Raw genomic sequence first — 20,605 nt, forward strand, 5'->3', positions numbered from 1 at the left:
GTTTGTATGTAAGATTTTGTTGTTTAGGGATGGAGACTAGACCTTATCATTTTCTTTAGACTCTATAATCCATAGGGCTTTTTAAATTAACCCCTTCCCCCATTTAATTCAAGGTTGACTAGTCCAATCTATTTTAGCATATGTAATAATTACTCTTTGCTATTTCTTTTTTCCCTTTTCCTCTTCTTTGTTCAATAAATTATAAAATACAATGTTTAATTCCAATTTTGTAAGGTTAAATTAGTTAAAGCTTGAAGTTAAAATGTCCAAAGTTATCTCATTTATGTTCGAAATGTAAAAAAGGAAAAAAAAAAAAGGTTAAATTGTAAATTTAGTCCTATGATTTGGAGAAAATTTGAATTTAATTTCTATTTGATAATACTTCACAAATAGTCCTTACTGTTTGAAAAAAAATCCTCATAAACAATCCCTATGATTTAGTAACATTTTGTTAAATCATAAATACTAAAATCTAATTATAAACTATAAAAACTAAATTTAATTTTTTCTAAATTAGAGAGATCAAATTTGCAATTTAACTAAAAATATATAGAAATTTTACTACCACAATGATAGTAAAAATATTTCAAGTCTAGAGTCATGCAACCGGAACACAAGAGTGAGCCATTACTTTTTCTTTGTTTTTTTGACTATATGTGGGATGAGAGGACCACACCTCTGACTTCGAGATTATTGAATATATTTGATATTAGTTGAGTTATACTCATTTTAGTATTAGAGAATCTGAATGTCGAATTTGTACAAACTTCACCTATAATCCAAATACATTAGAGAGCTTAAACGTTTAAGCTCAAGATTACTTTAATTGCTTCACGTAATCGTTAGTATTTCATAACATATATGAACGCTTAAAAAATTATATTATTTACCAACTTAAAATTATAAAAATGGCTACTTCAAGATACTTATATCACGTATTACATGGGAACTTTAACCATATTTAAATTTTACGAGGTTTACCTTTCTCTCTCTCTAATTCAAATAACATAAATAGGGGTGTTTAAAAAGTCCAATGACTCAAAAAAATTCGATCAACACAACCCAATCCGTAGGTTTGGGTTGGGTTATAAAATTCATTTGGACTGGTTTGGTTTCAAATAAATGAAAATTTTATAATCTCTTGGGCGCCTCTTCCCAAATTACCTTCCTAATCTGAGAAAAGATGTGAAGACAGTAATTGCCAACAATCCTATGACAATTACTGCCAACATACTTCCATAAGTCGATGCCCTTGACACCTGATAAACAGTTTGTATCTTATAACAGATCACTATCTCATAGACATATATAAAACACTTATTCACATATACTACTGTTAAGGGATCTAGAAAGTTTATTTACAACAACCATTAAAACTCTACCCTGACTTCCACTACATGAACATAAGATTCAAATTTAACAAGACATGATGAGTCACCTAAACTTCAAATTCTTTGAGGTTCTTGAGAAGTGACTGGCTAGCAGAACTACTAAGCCTTGGGACGTCAACCGCTACTTGGGAAGGAAAATATTATAAAATGTGAGCTTAAATTACCCGATGAGTGACTTCTTTTAAAGAAACATGCTTTCAATAATTCATGATATAAACTTGTTTATAATAATACATTGACATTCACATTCCAAGGTTCAGAAATAAAAATTTGAAAATGTGAAATCATAGCATGTAAAACTCTGGAGTAGTACTCATCAACATTCCCTTCAAAATTCCTCAATCCCTTTGTCCGATCATGCGGGAGAGCCCTTTTGCTCAATCCTTAATAACCTTAGTTGAGAGAGAGCCCTTTTTCTCGATCTCATCAACGTTGATAACACGGATCTTACGTGCACGTAGAACTGAGTAGGATCTTGCTTACCTTACCATACTTTCGGTAGCAAGGATCATCATGTAGCTAGGTACCTTACCATACCTTTAGTACGAATGCTTAAGAGTAGGTTTTACATATTAAACATACATTTGAACATCATAAAATATCTCACTTATCATACTTAAGGGAACCAGTAAATAACTCATTTGAATGCTAAGTCATGGGATAAAACACAAGTGGAATGCATGGAAATTATAAGTAAAAACAAACTATTTTAAATCATCAACATGCATTTGACTCCCTTACTAGAAGCATGTGTTAGGACATCAAAACAAAGGTAACTATGCATTGAAAATTTATAAGTAAAACACTTAGCAAATATTTTGAAATCTAGTCATTCACAACCTTTGGGTTACTTCCTTAAAGGATTGTAAACCTCCCCTATATGCGTATGCCTTAAGAATAACAAGAGCCTTTGGTTAATGTCTTAGCTTCTTTTCAAGCTTATCTTATCATTCAAGGTAACACATGCTAAATCTTAAACTTAGTTCGAAACATCATCTCATTCACTTATCACTCGACGTATCCTCAGTAAATCGGTATTTGATGCATTGCCACACTTAACCAAGTTTTTACCTTGCGACTAACTAGTGAGTGGCAGCTTGCACTAGATGTGCCTAAGCATTAGAACGTGTTGGCTTCGCCTATGCGACGGATGCTTCCCCACACTTAGCATCCACTGGTCAGCCGTTTGCTTATGTGTGGGTTGTTGTTGCCTGCTTGTTCATTCAACCAAAAGTCTAGATTTCACTTTCAGCTTGAATAACTTAAATTCCAGACAAATCTCATGAAACTTCCTTCTAAGAACTTGTTCCTAGCTACCTTACTTTAGAATTTCAGCCTCTGATTCCCTTCCCCGAACCTGGAATTCACCAATCTTTACCACTCATCTGTGTGGCCTAAGATTCTTGAACACTTGAAGACATTCTTTAACCTTCAGCTTAATTCCATGGAAATCTTTTTCGAGCAGCCTTTGAATTAACTTCCTCACAGCTCAAGCTTCGAATTAGTGGCAATTCTCCTCCCTTGGTACGTTTGCATGCTCATAATATTGCTTAAAGTGACAGCTGACGCACTAACCCGTCCTTATGGCCTCTAAGCATGACACTTAGCTCACTATTTAGATGATTAAGTTGAATGTTCAATTCTTTCATCAACACCCAGGTTTGCATCCCATTTCGTCTTTTTAATCGACCAACACATACCCCGGCTAACGCCGCATTTCTTTGCTCATGCATTGTTAACCAATGCATACGCTGGTTTTACCCTTCGACGCTCGTGCTTAGGCCTGCTGGTTACAAACACATACCTTACCTTTAACACGCCTCGGCTACCAAGTGTCCACTTAGGTAACCTCAATTTCTCGCATACTAGCCACCTTAGGCCTTTACTAACCTCCATATAGCTCTCAACGCATGCCTTCTGTTACACTTAGCCAATTTCCACCTTTAAGCTCTTAAGCCTACAGACGCTCATGCATTCCTTGCTTCCACGTTTCCAGTCCCCTTCTAAGTGTTAACATTCTTATCTTGCCCGAGAGCGCAACTTCTAACACTTAGGAAAATTTCTACTTCCTTTCAACCTACGTCGCATCTACCTTCACTTGCTTTAGCTTTCCAAATTTTGTCTAAGTATTGGCTACCCTTTACTACCCGAGAGCACCCATTTCAAGACTTAAAAAAAATTTCCTCATCTCTTTTGGGGTTGATGCCCTAAATCTCATAAGGTCATATAGTTTGTAATTATATTATACAAACATTTTATATATTTAATAAAATATGAGATGTTTTATTTGACATTTAGTAACATTAAACCCATAAACCATTAAACTAGCATCCAAGGTTATTATTTGTAGCTTAAACATGTATGTAAAGACATACGGGTGGATCATATTTAGAGATAATCTAAATGGTCAATAATAGATGGATAAGACTGGATACCTTATCCTGGTAACACTACAAATATGACCCGCTATGTAGATGTTACAATTTTTGTAAAGTGCTACAAATGATTTGATCCTGATCATTTATGTGATGACATGTGAGCGAGTGTATTTTATACAAAGGAGTGTGTATAAGATCGGACCACGAAATGACTAGTCTCATCATATAACATCGTTCATAATTGAGACTTACATTTCACCAGGATGACCATAGGTGACATGACTTAAATCCTGAGTGATAGTTGTGAACTTCTGCTTATGAAGGCGGTCCTTTGGTTCGGATGGGTGAGAGCGGCCAGATCACCGACTTAATAAGCCTACCATTTTGGAGATTCGTCTAATGGAGCTGGGAACATAGCTACACAAGTCGGAATTCACTCTTTCCCCGACATTGGAGTAAGTAGATAAATTGCTCCCTTAAGATTGATTCTGGGACTTGAACAATGTGGCACCACACCCTCTTCTAGCCCGAGAATGGTTTGGTCATAGTTAGGCTATGACTTATTATTCATTAGATAGATCAGTTGTACCTAAGAGGTTAGCTGTACTTACGAGCCATTTGTAGAGAGTTATCGCATTGTTGACTGATTATATCCAATGAACACAGAAATATATCTGTAGTGAGAATGGTGCAACTATCGATCTTATCGATCTTTAGTGGAGTGCTGGACAGTTAATGGACGTTGAATAATTTAATTAAAGAAGTTCAGTTAATTATTCAAGTACCATTGGAGCTTCAATTTACATGTCTATGAGGTCCCCTCTGTAGCTCAACAGGGATTAAATGAGAATCAATTTTGGATTAATTTGAATTGTTCAAATTAATTGATGAAATTAATTATATGTTATATAATTAACTTAATTTAATTATATATGATATAATTACTATAATGTATTTGATATATTATAATATAAAGCTTATTTGAAATAAAATAAATATTTGAATATGATTCAAATATTAATTATATGAATTTGATTCATATAATTAAATTTAATATAAATGGGATTTAAATTAAATACCATTGATGAGAGAAGTAAAACTATAGGTTATATTGTATTTGATACAATATTAAACCATAGATTATATATATATATATATATATATATATATATGTATGTATGTATATGGTAGTTAGTTATTATATGTATATATATAATAGTTTTATTTAAATTTAAATTAATTAATTTTAATTTTAATTTTAATTTTTTGAATTAATGGGAGGGAAATAACTTCCCTTAATCTCTCTCAACTCATTACATGTGAGGGTGGTGATTATGGGATTTGCTTCTTCACAAAATTTCATTGGAAGAAAAAATACATAAGGATCTCTGCAAGAATTTTTTTTCTCCTAGAAAAACACACATCCTCTCATAATACTTTTTCCCTCTCTTCTCCAAAAATCACTGAGCCCATAAACTCAATACAGAAGATTTCAATTGGTAGTGGCCATTAGAATTTCGAGTACGTTGCAGCTCGTGATCGATTATGGAGAAAAAGAATTACTTGAAGAAGGTTATTCTTCAAGGGTAAGATTTCATAATACTTTTCTCAATTCTTATTGGCATGCTATAAATTTAAACTTGAATGCATAATTTTTTCTGTCTGAATCTGTAAAATTCTTTATTCTGTAAAAATTGGAATTTGGGACCAATCCCCGCTTCCGCACTGGACCTTCATCGATTCCTTCGATATCTACCGCACACGCATACTCATTATAACTAATATTTCAACTGTTACAAACATAGTAACCACATGCTTACGAGAATTTAAACATATAATAAGGTAATTAAACATGTAATTAAGGAGACTTAAACATGATTAACTAGTAACATAAGTTTAGGGGTTTACAGAGGGTAATGGTGAGAAAAGAAAGAATGAAAGGTTGTAAAGGAGGTGACCCAAGATGCGACTATGGTGAGAAAAGTGTGCTAGCATAGATTTTAAAGGAGAGATTATGGAGAAGCTTGCTGCTAATGAGAAATAAGAAAGAGAGAAAAGGGTGGGATCAGAGGAAGGTAAAGTAGAATTAGGGGTTTTTACATAAATACATATATTTATAAATATGTAGGGAGGAAAGTGTTTAGATTTTGTTTTCACAAAAAATTATAAATATATTGAAACTTTGGAAATAATGATTAGTTCTTTAAAAAAAAAAAAAAAACAATTTAAAACAGATCTTATCAAAATAATCAATAGGCAAATATGTTTTATATATCAATGATATATTGTTATATCATTGGATTACATTTTAAAAAGTATAAACTATATAAATAGTAATAATATACACCAAAAAAATGAATATGATAACAAAATGTTTAAACAAATAATAAAAACAAAACAGAATTTGATAACAAAATATAGATTTAAATAGATATTGTTTGAGAAAAATAGAATCTCTAATTTAAATCAGAAAACACGAAAAATGAAGATCAAAACCATATAACTTCATATTACAATTACATTGTATGTGTAAATGTAGATTAGTTAATCTTATAACTTCATGTTACAATTATACCTTATGTGTAGATGTATATTAGTTAATTTTTAGTGTCCAACGAGGGTAAACTGAAAATACGTTATTTTTATATTACATTTTGAAGCTGATAAAACATGTGTTAAACTAATGAAAAAAAATTAATAAAACTAATTATGGTAAAAAAAGTTAAACCAATTGAAAAAAAAGCTAAATAAACCAAAATTGATAATAATGTGTTCAAAAGTCGAAAAGAGTTTTGTTTCTGCCGAATTACTATTCAAATATAGTGTATTTGCAAGATTCACAGGTGCATTCATAACTCTGATTCTCCAACGTCCGCCACAACCGCGAAAGTTTCGATTTATTATAGTGTTTAACTCTGATTCTCTCCGATGAACAATATTTCATCTTCTTTGGACAAAAAACAAAGAAAGATGACTATAATAATGAAACAAAAGAATTGAGTCCTCACACAAAAACAAATGAAGAGGAAAAGAGGAAAATCGATGGATAGAATCATTTGGTAAAATCAAAAGATGAAAAAAAAAATGAAATTAAGAAAGAAAAACAAATGTGTAAATTCAATCTTACATATACGTTAATAACAAACACAAATTTTTGGATAATGAAATGTAAAATAACCAAAAATGTTTTCAGAACGTTAACAATTGTATAATAATATAATAATATTGTATGAGATAAAATGAAATAAAATCATACACTAAAAACCATATAAAAAATGAAAAAATAAAATTAGATCTAAAAACCATATGAATAAACAAATGAAGAAAAAAAACATGATAAGAAGGTAGACTAAATAGAAAAAAGATAAAAATAGATAAATGTATAAACAAATGAAAAAAGATTTAAATAAAATTGAATATTGTAACAAATAATAAAAAAAATCGAAAAGTAGTTAGATAAAATCAAATATGTAGAGAAAGAATAGATACCAAACAGATATTTGAGGAGAAAAATCCAAGAGAATTATTTGTTTAAATAGAAATCTAATAACTCACAGTTTTACAATCTAAGGTTTCGTTTATTTAGTTTTTTTTTATTGAATCAGCATTACATTGCATTTATTAGAACACAAACCACAAAATCAACGACCTCATTAGAGAGAATAGGAATTTGAAAAATATCTTACACGTGATTTGCCAAAAATCTTATTGTTTTTTAATTTTGACATTTTTCCAAACAAAACCTAAATCGTACCTACGTACTCAAGTTCCTCTAAAAAGTACTCCCAATCCCCGAACATCCCTAAACACAAGTCTGAAATTTTTCCTAAAATTACAGTAAAAGCCCGATGATAATCCACTTGTAGCCCAAAAGAACGCCCATCTTCATCAATGCGCTGTGCATGCAAATAAAGTTGCTGTTAGTCTCTCATTGTACCAATAAAATCAAGGAAATTACAATCTTGGTTGAAACTATTCAATCAAGACATCGTTGAATCTGGGAGAAAGCAAATAAGAAAAAGAAGCATGAATACAAGAAAAAGAAAACTCTGATCAAGAAACTATCCAAACTTCTGATCAATAAACAGAAGCATGAATACAAGAAAAAGAAAACTCAACAACAGAAAAATGTACCCATCCCTTGTTTATCTTGGATGGTTAAATGTCCCTTACCAAGTGCACCATCAGTCAGTCCGTCCCAAGAAAAAAGAGAATCTCATTATGACTGCAACGAAAGCCAGTTCTTGGCCATCTGCCAACTAAATAAGAACCCTCTGTTCAATCAACATGAGAGCAGGTAAATTTGTTCGAGCAACTATTTGATTAGAACAATCTTGCATTAGTTAATAAGATCATTTTCAAGTTCAACAATTCTATTCTTGGGCTTCATTCAGTCAACAACATGATGGTAAAATCTCTTTACAATAGGAAAGTTATTGCACAATCCAATCCAAACCAAATTAATCATAGCTTCATCTACCATGAATGTACGTCTGGCGTATTTTTTTACTTCTTGGATTTCATGTAAATCCAGGGACTTCTCCTGGCATTGGAGCTAATTCATTCTTACTGAACCTATCCTCGTCATAAAATGTAGCTCGAACCACTCTTCCACCGAAGTATCGACCATCAAGATCAACCAAAGCCTTTGTAGTTTCTTCTGATCTTTCAAACTGCACAAAAATTCGAACAGCTTCGTCCACTGGGAAATTGGGTTCTGTAATCTCGAATATCAGAACCCGTGTTACTGTCCCATACTTCGCACACTCTGATCCTACTTCCTCTTCTAGCTCATCATCTACCTCACCCGGGCCCACCTTCAAGAAAAAATCAAACAAGGTAGCTATTCTCATTATTCTCATCAGGAAAAATCACAAAAAACATTATTAGTCATAAGCTCGATCATTGAGATATCCTCAAAGATAAAACCGTTCGCTGGTCTTATGCATAAATAGAGCATGCTACTCACGTGTGATGCTATCTATCAAAATTGAAATTGATTCTGAGTTTTTAGTTTCCTATTTTTGAAATTTATGCTTGTTTACCCACACTATGTATTTGCTCTTTAATATGACTTTCTTTTCACGTTTTTCAAATAAACACTCGGTTCCTTTCTCTTTTTTTTAAGGAACAAATTCATTGATATATGAAAGTAACAAAAAGGATATACAATTAACAAGTTTTTTTTAAACTAAAGAAAAACAGTTTTAAATCTTGTTTTTGTTTTTAAATTTAGCTAAGAAATCCAATGTTTTCTTAACAAAGATGAAAACCATTCTAAACAAATATAAGAAAACAAGCAAAATTTTCAAAAATCAAATGGTTATCGGCTTAGTTATCAATCACAAAGAGAGATACAAAAAGAAGCAAGAAGCCATCCTCCCAAAACACATGCATGCCACTAACCCAAAAAAAAATATGCTTTTGCGATTAAAGATACTTTGATTATTACCTACAAGCTTACAAGCAAAATTGGGAATGAGCCAATTGAAGAAAGTGAAGATGAAAGGAAAAAAAAAATTAAAATAATAATAATAATAATATTATTTTTTGTTAATTACAGAGGGAAGCATGGTTAGAACAAGAATTATGCAATTCTGATAAATGATAAATCCAAACTCTAAATCCTAAACAACACTATTTATTCGGAACTTGTGTTCTTGTACTCATAATCTTTGTTTTCTTTGAGTTCATAAACCAAAAGATTTTTGCCTTCTTTTTCTAGTCTGCTACCCAAAGAGCACTCTTACCAGTAATTTTACAAACAATAGGACTGAAGAATTTATTCGCCAAATTCTTTTGTCCTGCCACGAGGTTGTAGATCATCTAGAATTTGAATCAGGCCTCTTGCCTCATCTATTTCCTCAGTTAGACTTCTTCCAGCCAAGAGAATTGGTTTGGCATATAACCAGAAAGAACCAATGAAACCCGAGTAAAGCTATGACAACCAGCAATTTCCCATCCAAGTATCAACCTAAAAAGAGGTTATTTCTACGCTTCCCAACTTTTTTGCTCAGACTTCGACAAGGTCACCACACGAGAGATTTGAAAACAACCAAATGCCTGCTGGAGAAAACTGCCTATTTTCTTTCTTCTTCATAACCGTAATTGTTCTCTAAGAAATCTCCAGAGCTTCTCAGTAGTGCTGCCTCACTTCTCTTCCTTAAGTTCTCTAATAACCTTCCATCTTCTAGTGGGCATGTAGCAATATTCCAGTTGGCGAAACAGCTAAGAATTTCTCCCTCACTTTCCCACAGGAAATTATCAGCTTTCTCCCCTTGGGGCATCACCTTTTTAGGTTCTGTAGTGCTCCAAACCTTCTTTCAAGAACCCACAGCACTCTAAAAATCCTCCTCCTCTTCTCAAACCATAAACTACAATAAGCTTTGAGAGAGAGAGAGAGAGAGAGAGAGAGAGAGAGACCAATCAAAGAACTTTCCCCCTGTTTAAATAAAGGATGCAGAAAACCTCCTCCATCATAACCACATAATACTTTCTTTTCAAAAAGAACTGATTTTTCATCAAGAAATAAAAAGAAAGAACAAAATTCAACTACAAACTCCTAAAGGAAGAGAAAAGCCAGCAAGAAGCTTACCGGTGCATACTTGACGAAAGAATGTGACTCAAATCCTCCAATGCCCAGGTGCATACAACACATCGACATGGGCCACAACCAAAAGAGACAATCCAAGAGAGAAATCTTAAGCCTCTATAAAATGTTGGACTTTCAAAACTTGGTATAAAGAGGGATGGCAACTTTGCAATTGTTGCAAGTAAATGATGCAAAAACGAGTTGGAAGAAAAGAAACCAGGAAGATCTAGAAAGCAGATCAGATGATCCCTAAAACTCAGGGATTGAATTCACGGCCTTGATAAAAGCTAGAAGGGAAGCCAAATCATTAGCAGTTCAATGTTTGAAGAGTATCCAATGATCCATATAGGAGAGGGGGCTCTGAAAATGAAAGACATGGCACCATATTAAAGAGACAAGATAGATGCATTTAACGGGAAACATTGACCTTCAAATAGTAGTCCTATGTCCAATAGGAAAACTGACAGATTGAGGAAATGAGGTCAACCCTTTTTCTTTTTATAAGACAACCACTATCATTGAGGGGAAAAAAGTTAAAAGAATACATAGACATATATAAAACAAGCCCACAAAAAAGGGGCACCTCTAAAGAAAAGGGGACCAATCGAGCAAAATAATGCGGCAGTGCCAATAGAATAGTTAAAAAGAAAGTTTTGAATTTGAAACCCAAAGAGAAACAAGAAACCTAATAAGGACAAATGTTGTTAGGCTCCTTATCCAACCCTCTGAACACTCTAGAAATAGCTCTCCACATTTTTTTTAAGAAACAATTGCTTTCATTGGGAAAAAATGAAATAAACTGAGGACATACAAATACAAATAGCTGTCCACATATTTCAAGGAGTGCCATTGACTCATACTTTAGACCCAACCAGTATGATGACTGTCAGCCTAATGGAACAATTAATCAAATTACAAAAACATGAGACTTAAACCAAATATGGAATACCTTGGTGTCCGTACAACCCCTAAGAATGTCCTATCGACATGACCTCCATTCTTCTCCCCTCTCTAAATTTCTAATCTCGATATGGAACTCTTTTCTGAAAGCAAAATAAAAGTATAAAAAAACTTCAAACCAAAAATGATCTGGCAACAGATGTAACATTGATGAAGGCACCATTCTATATATGACTAGATGAGTAAAGGTTGTAAGTTTTTATTAAATTTTTGTACGTTCTCTGCTTTTAAATGTATTTTCACATGGACTTATAATCTGTGATTTATTGCTTTTCCCTCTACAATTTTCCACACAAAAGGAACTCTATATCCAATTATGGAATTCTTAGTGCATGTCTCATTCCCTCTGATTACTGCTCATGGTCGTATTACAGTGAAAGAAACCTTTCGGACAAAAACGATTTGTACAGAAACTGGTTAAGTAATTAGATGATAAACAATTCTACAGGAGGCAGCTGACGACAACCTTACTACCTAACTAACAATCCATTCACCGTAGTGGTCTAACATTGCAACTAGATCAGCGTATACCAATGGGCAATCAGCTAGGGGTGCCAAGGTTAGGAATCGAACTTCCATCAAATTATGGATAATTATTTTTTTAAAAAAAATCGAGTGCATGCATTTTAATGATGGATTAAAAGAGGAATCACGGGCTAGTAATGGTGTTTGCAGTAAATTTGGCATGAAGAATGAGAAAATGATATGATCGGTTATGGTAAAGCCGTCCATTTAGCTCCAATCTAACTAAGAATTACTAATTTCTGAGCAATGAGAAAGAACTACTAAAATTCTAATGCCCCGAAAACAAACTCTGCTACCTAAAATTCATTTCAAATCACCAAATTGTCAGAATTCTACATTACGTACCATGTTTCTGAGCAGAAGAACCCGAGTAGGTAGTCCGTTGAAGTTAACACTCTTCACCTTCTTCTCTGATTTCGTATCATTAGCGTTCACAATTACTCCAGCACGCAAATCTGTCTTTTTTGCCATCAGAGGGGTGGTAATCCCTTGTTCTTGCTTCCCAAGCCCTTGCCCCTCTTTCCACCCCATCTTAGCCATCATTCTTTGTGCCGCTGTCATCTGCCCACCAGCGCCAACTCCCAACCCGCCAGTCTCCGACTTTCCAATGCTGAAGCCGTCCACGCTACTTGGTGGAGATGGCGATCTTGGTATTGCCCCACTCTTAGCCGCGCGCCTTCTCCAAGCTTCCTCGCCTGAAATATTTATCCTAGAATCGGAATATTCTCTTTCTCGCTCCTCTCGCTCCTTCTTCTCCCTCTCTTCCTCCTCTTGTCTACGTCTCTCGAGCTCCTTCCTCATCTCAGCCTCCATGGCCTTCCTCTTCTTCTCCACCCTATATTCCTCGTAGTCATTCGGCCTCGCTGGATCATACTCTTCTATAACCGTAGACGTCACAGCCACCAATGCCGGTTGCGCAATGACCTCAGCCAGAATCGGCTGAGACGGCTCCACCGGAGCTGACACCGAAGCCTTGGGGTGCGTCGAAGTGGCGGCTTTTATTTTGCTTTGAGATCTGAGAACAGTCTGTGGCGCGAAGACGGACGATGGCTTGCGTAGAGTCGGTGGCGCCATTTTTGTGCTGCTCGACCAGACGGTGGAATTGGTGGGCTTGTCTTCCTCCGCCGAAGAGGGCGGAGGGAGGTCCCCGTACAATCCACCGAGCATATCGTACCCGTAGCTGTCTTCTCTCCTTGGAATCTCTAGAACATCGGAATTATCAAGATGGAAACAGAATCGAAGAAGGAGTTTTCCAGTTCACGGTGGTCGGCAAAATTTGCAAACTTTGCGAGTACTCGGAATTAGGGATTTGAGTGACAGTGATGAAGCAGAAAAATAGGGGGTTTTCCAACAAAATACGGATGGTGACGGATTTGTAAACAGTGTCGCAGGGGGAATGTGTGTAAATATGCAAAATTTATAAATTAACCGTGTATGTATAATGAGAAAGGGGGAATTTGTAAAAATTGTCAAGAGCTCACTCGAATTCCGGCTTCACTTTAAAAATTATTGAAATTTGGCCTTCTTTTAATGTCATCAACATGTGAAATTATCTATTTGACCTCAAAACGTGTCTGAGAACTTAGTTCTCGCTCCCGATCTCGCTCTTTACTCCTTTGTCTTAATCCTCATAAAACAAAACAACAATTTTTTCTCCCATTTTTCTTTTCATTTCAAATTCTTCCTTTCATTTTCTCACTCCCACTTATCTTTTTTTCATCTTGTTCTTCATCAGACACAACTGCAACTCTTTTCTTTAAGAAAAAACTGCATAACGAAGAATAAAGAGATAAAAACAAAAAAAATAGGGCGACATAAATAAGAATCACCAGAGAAGAAAGAAGAGAAATTGCACAGAGGGCAACGTAAACGAAAGAAATCGCCGAAGACGGAAAAGGACATAAAAGATGAAGAAGAAAAGCAGAAAAAATGAACAAAAGAAATAAAAAGAAAAAAAAGTGTTACAAAAAGGAGGAAGAAGAAAGAAGGGTTAAAAGTGGTAAATTTACAACATGGTGATATCTGCAAATGGTCAATTCTCATTTGTTTGGAAAATTAGGCTAAATTTCGAGCGAGCCCCTAAATAGGGGATCTATATAAATTTCCCATAAAAAATGGGCCAAAATGAGTATAGCTCGATTGTCATCTGAGTGTATGAGATGTAGGATCGTTATGGCAACCCTAAAGGGTGAATTTGGTTTATTTAAATTAATGAAATGTTTTTATTAAACTGAAGCAATTAAGCACATTAATATATTTTTTGAAAAATGAGTAATTTAAATAATAGATTTATACCTATGCATTTCTTTAAATGACAACAAATTCAAGCAGCCAACTTAATTTTCATAACAAGGTTAGTAATATAAATATGCAAAGATAAATTCAACCAACCTAAACAGATAGTGAGCAATTAATCTCAATAATAAATTGCAACAATTAATTTCATGCAACTAAAATATAATAATTACAAAATTAAATAGGAGAGGGATAGAGAAGATAACACTAGAAATTTTATACTGGTTCGGCACAACCTGGCCTACATCTAATTTCCAAACTCTTCTTGGGTATATCACTTAAATTTGACTCTTTCCACGATTTAGAGTTGAATCACGACAACGTTTCGTTTTTGGGTGCAAGAACAAATCCAATCATTTCACGGTTGATGATCAAACTATTACTACCACTCTTTTTCAGGGATCAAGAGCAACCCTTGCAATAGTTTGAGAAAATAAAAAAACTCTTTCAATAGTGTGGATTTATAAATTTTGAGCTCACAACAAATCAATTCTCACAATACAATAAATCTTTTAAGAATAAGATGAAAAAAAAAATTAAGAGCTTGGAGAGAATAACAATCGTGGCTTTGAGGATTGTAAAAATATGTAATTGTTTTCATAATTTTAGAGAAGATGAAGAGTTTAAAAAGAGTGGGAGATAGTGAAAACCAAATTTAATTTGGGTCATTAGATGTTAGTGAAAGAACATCGAATGCTGTAGATTTAAACTCAATCGATTAGACACAAACATAAAATAATATTAAATTCATTTATTTTAAATTATTCTAAAAATAAAAATGTCACTGTGTGTCATTACTCCTATGCTCCAAAGGACACTTTTCAATTGGTCCACTAAAAAAACATGTCACATCATCAACTCCAAATTTTTCTATGTTTGGGGACAGGATCGGTGCAGAGGGGTTTCCTGTCCCTGTCCCCGATGAGGGAATTTACCCCCATCCCCGCTATTTGAAGGCGGATATGGCGTCGAGGAAATAGGTCCCCAAGGGGAGCTATTCCTCGTTCCCCACGAGGACTTTTTTAAAAAGAAAAATAATCATAAAATTCTCTCCAGTTTGGGCTTGGACACTAGATTGGCTAAATTAAAAACTAGGCTAAATGTAAAAAGTTAGATACTATATATATATAATCGGGTCGGGAACAGGACGGGATACCCTCATCATCCTCACCCTATCTCTGATTTTGGGTTCTTAAAGAGGCCCCCAGTTTGACCCCACAAACCGGGTATTGCTCGCCCCAGTCAAGACAGGGACCCGCGGAGACCCAATCCCATGGGAAATTTTGCCAACCCTATGTTTTTCCATTAAGCTTGTATTAACCATATATTCTTCATTTGAACTCCGATTTGAGTGATTTAAATTGCATTGGAACCGTTGTTTCAAGTTCTACACAATGGACACTTCAAAACACTCAAATTTTTAATAAATAAAAGCATATTTATTATCATCAAAATATTAATTAATTAAAATTAATTTGGGATTAAGGTCCAAAAAGCCAACAACCTCCAATGTCAAAAAACTCAATAAAAATTAAATTCAAAGAGGTGTGTGATATAAAATATGAACAAAAATCACAATCAACACACATATAATTTCAATTAACTTGAAAACAATGAATATTTCAATAACAAGATACTTTCATTTTTCTTACTACCTCCCCCTTTTGGAGTCGATCAAAAAAAGACAAGAAAAATAAACAAAGATATGAAAGTTCCCTCTAAAATCACAAGCACATACTTTGTATTTTTTTTTTTTTTTTCCATATTAACATGTCTTCTAAAAATAAGTAACAATATTGTAGATTCCAAAGGCATCACAAGGAATCAATCAAGCTCAAGTTAATTTAATTTAAGACCAATTTCACATATTTCTCCACTTTTTGAAATTAATTAAATGCTCCCTTTTAATAAAGGTTAGAAAGACATTTAACACATAATTCAACTTGATGGTAGAAATATTAACAAAAAAAAAAATTCAAATTATATTTTATCAAAGACAACTACAAGAAATCTAACTTTTAACATCGAAAATAATTTGTCGCTAAATCTATTTTTTCGTCGCATGCATTCATCATTAAAGCCAAGTCGGTGAAAGGTTTTTGCGACAAATCCTGAGAACATTGCTTTCCTGTTGCGACGAAACATAAAAGTCACAATATGCGAGATTTATCAGGATGTTGCATGTTGCGATTTTTATTGTTCGATGCATTGTGCAACATTTCTTTTTTCGACGCAATAATTTTGCGATATTTTACGTTTTATCACAAATTTTAATGATATTTAAAAAATATATATATTCTTTTTAGTCAATTATCTTAGAACATTATCCCCGATAGGAAATACTTCTAGTGCAACTCTATGTACAAATCATGGAATTAAACAAATATGAACAAAATATCATACTATATTGTAATATGTTTATATAATCTTTAATATCCACTACAATAAAAATCAGTTTTCCAATAAGGTTTGAATATTGTTATTAGCAAGTTTTGTTTAGTCTTCAAAATGTATTCTTCTAAAAAGATTTAATATTGTCACCAACAAATTTTGGTTCAATCCACGCATAAATATTACACATATCAAATTATTTTTAAACACGAATCATATATATATTCTCAGACATATCAAAATTTGCTAAATATTAAACTTAAACATATTTAACGTCGACATAAAAAATTAATTCATTTTTAATTATCAATAAGAAGTTAGTCCAAAATATAATTATCACATAACTCAATTCACATAATTTCAAACATAGTCATTACAAAACTCAAGTCACAATAAATACAAATTCTCATTCCTAACCCCACCCTCCAACCACATTTTTCACATCAATAACAAATACGAACTACTCAATAGTTACCGCATAATATAATTATCAACATGCTTTTTCCACATTCATTATAAAAATGACAAGTACAAAATCACAAATATTTTGCAACTATATATTCTTCTCCTTTCCTCTGCTCCTTCCCCCCTCACAACAACAAACATAAATACTCATTCTTCCCCCTCTCCTAACCATTTTGTTCACAACAACAACAAAAAATATGAAATACTTAATGGTTACCACGTTATAATAAAGGTAACGTGCTTTTTCCACCTTTATTACAGAAACAACAGGTATAAAATCATGCATAATCCATTTTAAAATTTTATCTAACTTTTATCCATACTTTATCATATGAACAATTTTAAATAAAGACGTTCATAGGAACAATAATTACCATGATCAATAATTACCATAATCACCACCCATTCGAGCCTATACACAAGTAATAAGATTTAAAAGAGAAAAAAGATTACTAGAATTTAAAGCATTTTGCATCACGATTATGGAAAAACGAGAACAAAGTATCACAAGATAAAAGTATCATACCTCTTCAAATGACAATACAAATGTCACATAGATAAGTATAGCAACATTGTGATTAAAAAGTTTATTCAAGTGTATAGGAAAAGCCTGCGGATAACAAATGCTAAAATACAAAGAAGCAATACAAAATTCTAACATGTATCCACAATATCCCAACAAATACATTGAAAAATAACATTTGTTATTTGATCAAAAAATCTCATATACAAACCCCAAATTTTCTAATACTAATTTATTCATCTAAATGTTATCCACATTTTAAAAAGAAGTGGAGAATGTGCATGTTTAGTATGCACTATAAAAAAAAGTTGTTCCTCTGATAGACACGGACAACGATCAGGTAAAGTCAACTATGATCAACGTGAGCAATAACAATAATACATTCTCGACGCTGAAATGAGCCCGAGTTTTTTGAATTGCATTCAATTACGCATTTCGATATTGTTAATTCCAAATTTTGTATTATCTAAGTGATCTCTAAGAACAGTCTTATGTCATTACATAACATATACAGGATAATGATATCGAACACAATATTAAAACACAAGCTAGTAGCTTCTGAGAAAAGATATTTAAATGGAAATCAACAAAAACCTTTATAAGCATGTGTGCCTGGTGTTCCAGATCCTCTACAACTATGGGCAAACTTGGAGCTCACTCCTGATATCAAACACCCAGCTCCAACTAGTCCCATTTGGTTGAAAGCCCCCATTTTCAAGATCAGTGCAATTCTCATAATCAAAATCCTATAAAAGCATTTTAAGGCATTTTAGCGCACGAGTATTTTACTAAAATTATAATGCTAGAAGGCAGTTATTTTGATGTAGCCGTCCTTTTCTTATATCTCTTACTGCGCTAAGAAGAAAACTTACTAAGAAGGAAAAAAGGCAAATAAAACTCAAATTGACACATAACAGCAGTTTTTAAGATAGCGTGAAGGAACGAAGGAATCGACGGCAGTAACGTAGAGGAACCGGTGATAGTGTGAAAAGGAATCGGCGACAGCGTGCATAGGGGAGGGGTTTCGCCTGAAGGGTTTTGCATGGGGCGGCAACATAAACTTTCACGTGGTGAAGGGTTTTGATCGTCTGAGGTTTCAGCGATAGGAAGGATTTTGACTGGGTAGAGGGTATCAATAGCGTGGAGATCGCGCGAGGCAAGAGGGTAAAGGGTTAGTGAAATTTGGTAAAGACTAAACCCTAAGTAAATGGTTCTAAAAAAACCTCTTCCGAACTAAATCTTATTTCATAGTAAATTATTGCTACTAATTTTATTTTCGTCACAATGAGTGCTTGCAACGAAAAGGACTTTCATCTCAAGCCTTCAGATTTGAGCGCCAAACATCTCGCCCAATTAATTGAGGTAACATGCATCAAAATCATTTTTTGTCGCTTACTGTGATGATATGAAATACGTTGCACGTCACTTACGACGATTAAATTTGTCTGTTGCAACTCTACGACTTATCAATTTTTTGTTACATGAATAAAGACGAAAGATGTATTTTGTCGCTATAGTTGCGACGTTGTGAATTTCATTGCTCTATATCCACCGCTAAAAGTCATAATTCTTGTAATATATATATATATATATATATATCTAATCAAGATGGGTCAGGATCGGGGACGGGCAGGGATACCCTCCTGATCCCCCATCCCCCCTCCCGATCTCCAGTTTTGGGTTTCTAAAGAGGTCCCCGGTTTGACTCCATCCTCGGTCAAATTGGGGATTCCTCGCCCCGGTCGAGACGGGGCCTGCGAAAACCCGACCCCATGGAGAATTTTGCAACCTTAGATTTTTCCATTAAGCTTGTTTTAGTCATATCTTCTTCGTTTGAACTCTGATTTGAGTGATTAAAATTGCATTGGAACCGTTGTTTCAAGTTCTACACAATAGACATTTCAAAATACTCAAATTGTAAATAAATAAAAGCACGCTTATTTTCGTTAAAATATTAATTAATTAATTAATTAAAATTAATTTGGAATTAAGGTCCAAAAAACCAACAATCTCTCTTTTTTATGATGACAAATAACTCAATAAAAATAAAATTCAAATAGGTGTGTGATATAAAATATGAAAAAAATCACAATCAACACACATATAATTTTAATTAACTTGAAAACAATTAAAATTTCAATGACAAGATACTTTCATTTTTCTTACTATCTCTCCCCTTTTGGAATCAATAAAAAAAGGACAATTAAGAAAAATAAACAAAGACATGAAAGCTCCCTCTAAAATCACAAGCACATTGTATTTATTTTCATATTAACATGCCTTCTAAAAATAAACAACAACATTGTAGATTCTAGAGACATCACAAGGAATCAATCAAGCTCAAGTTAATTTAATTTAATACCAATTTCACAAATTTCTCCCATTTTTGAAATCAATTGAGTGCTCCCTTATGTTTTTTATTTTTGGATTGACTTTAAAGAAAATGAATTTAATATTATTTTATGTTTGTGTCTAATGGCTAGTTTTTAACACATGGTATGTTTTTTTATTTTTTGGATTAATTTTAAAAAGAAAATGAATTTCAAAAGAAAAGGAATTTAATGTTATATTTTGTTTATATCTAACGACTAGTTTAGTTCAAAATCTTCACCATTGATTTTTCTTTTCCAAAATCCAATGGTCCAAATTAATTGTGGTTTCTAAAAATTTTTCCATATATAAACCATCTTCCTCTCCAAATTTTAAACCAACAAATTTTACATTTTATAATCCTCCAAAACTCAAAAGTTCCATTGTTGCTCTCTCTAAGTTCCCAATTTTTTTCTTTTCATCTTATTCTTGAGAGAGTGTTATTGTATTGTGAGGATAAACTTGTTGAGTGCTTAAATTTGTAAATCCACTCTAGTGAGAGTTGTATTGTGTTCTTCAAAAATTTCAACATTTGTAACGATTTGATCCTAAACTGTGGAAATGATCGGGTTTGCTCTTGAACCCATAAAAGAAGCGGTGGTGTAACGGTTGGGCTCTAATCCGTGGAAATAGTCGGAAAGATTTTATTCAAATTCCCAAGAGGCATTTGAGGAGTGGAGTAGGTCGAATTTGACCGAACCACTATAAAAATTAT

General features: G+C 33.4%; 1 protein-coding gene across 1 annotated transcript; it reads right to left on the reverse strand.

The window, feature by feature from the left end:
- Positions 1-8,087: 8,087 nt before the first annotated feature.
- On the reverse strand, positions 8,088-13,266 carry DRT111 (D111/G-patch domain-containing protein). The gene is made up of 2 exons (XM_039026143.2): positions 12,192-13,266; positions 8,088-8,586 (listed from the first exon to the last, which is right to left on the reverse strand). The coding sequence occupies exons 1-2, from the start codon at positions 13,011-13,013 to the stop codon at positions 8,290-8,292; spliced, it is 1,119 nt and encodes a 372-aa protein (XP_038882071.1). The 5' UTR covers positions 13,014-13,266; the 3' UTR covers positions 8,088-8,289.
- Between the last annotated feature and the right edge of the window lie 7,339 nt (positions 13,267-20,605).

Source organism: Benincasa hispida, chromosome 3 (assembly GCF_027475165.1).
Source record: "Benincasa hispida cultivar pf3 chromosome 3, pf3_genome.v1.1, whole genome shotgun sequence".
Taxonomy (NCBI): Eukaryota; Viridiplantae; Streptophyta; class Magnoliopsida; order Cucurbitales; family Cucurbitaceae; genus Benincasa; species Benincasa hispida.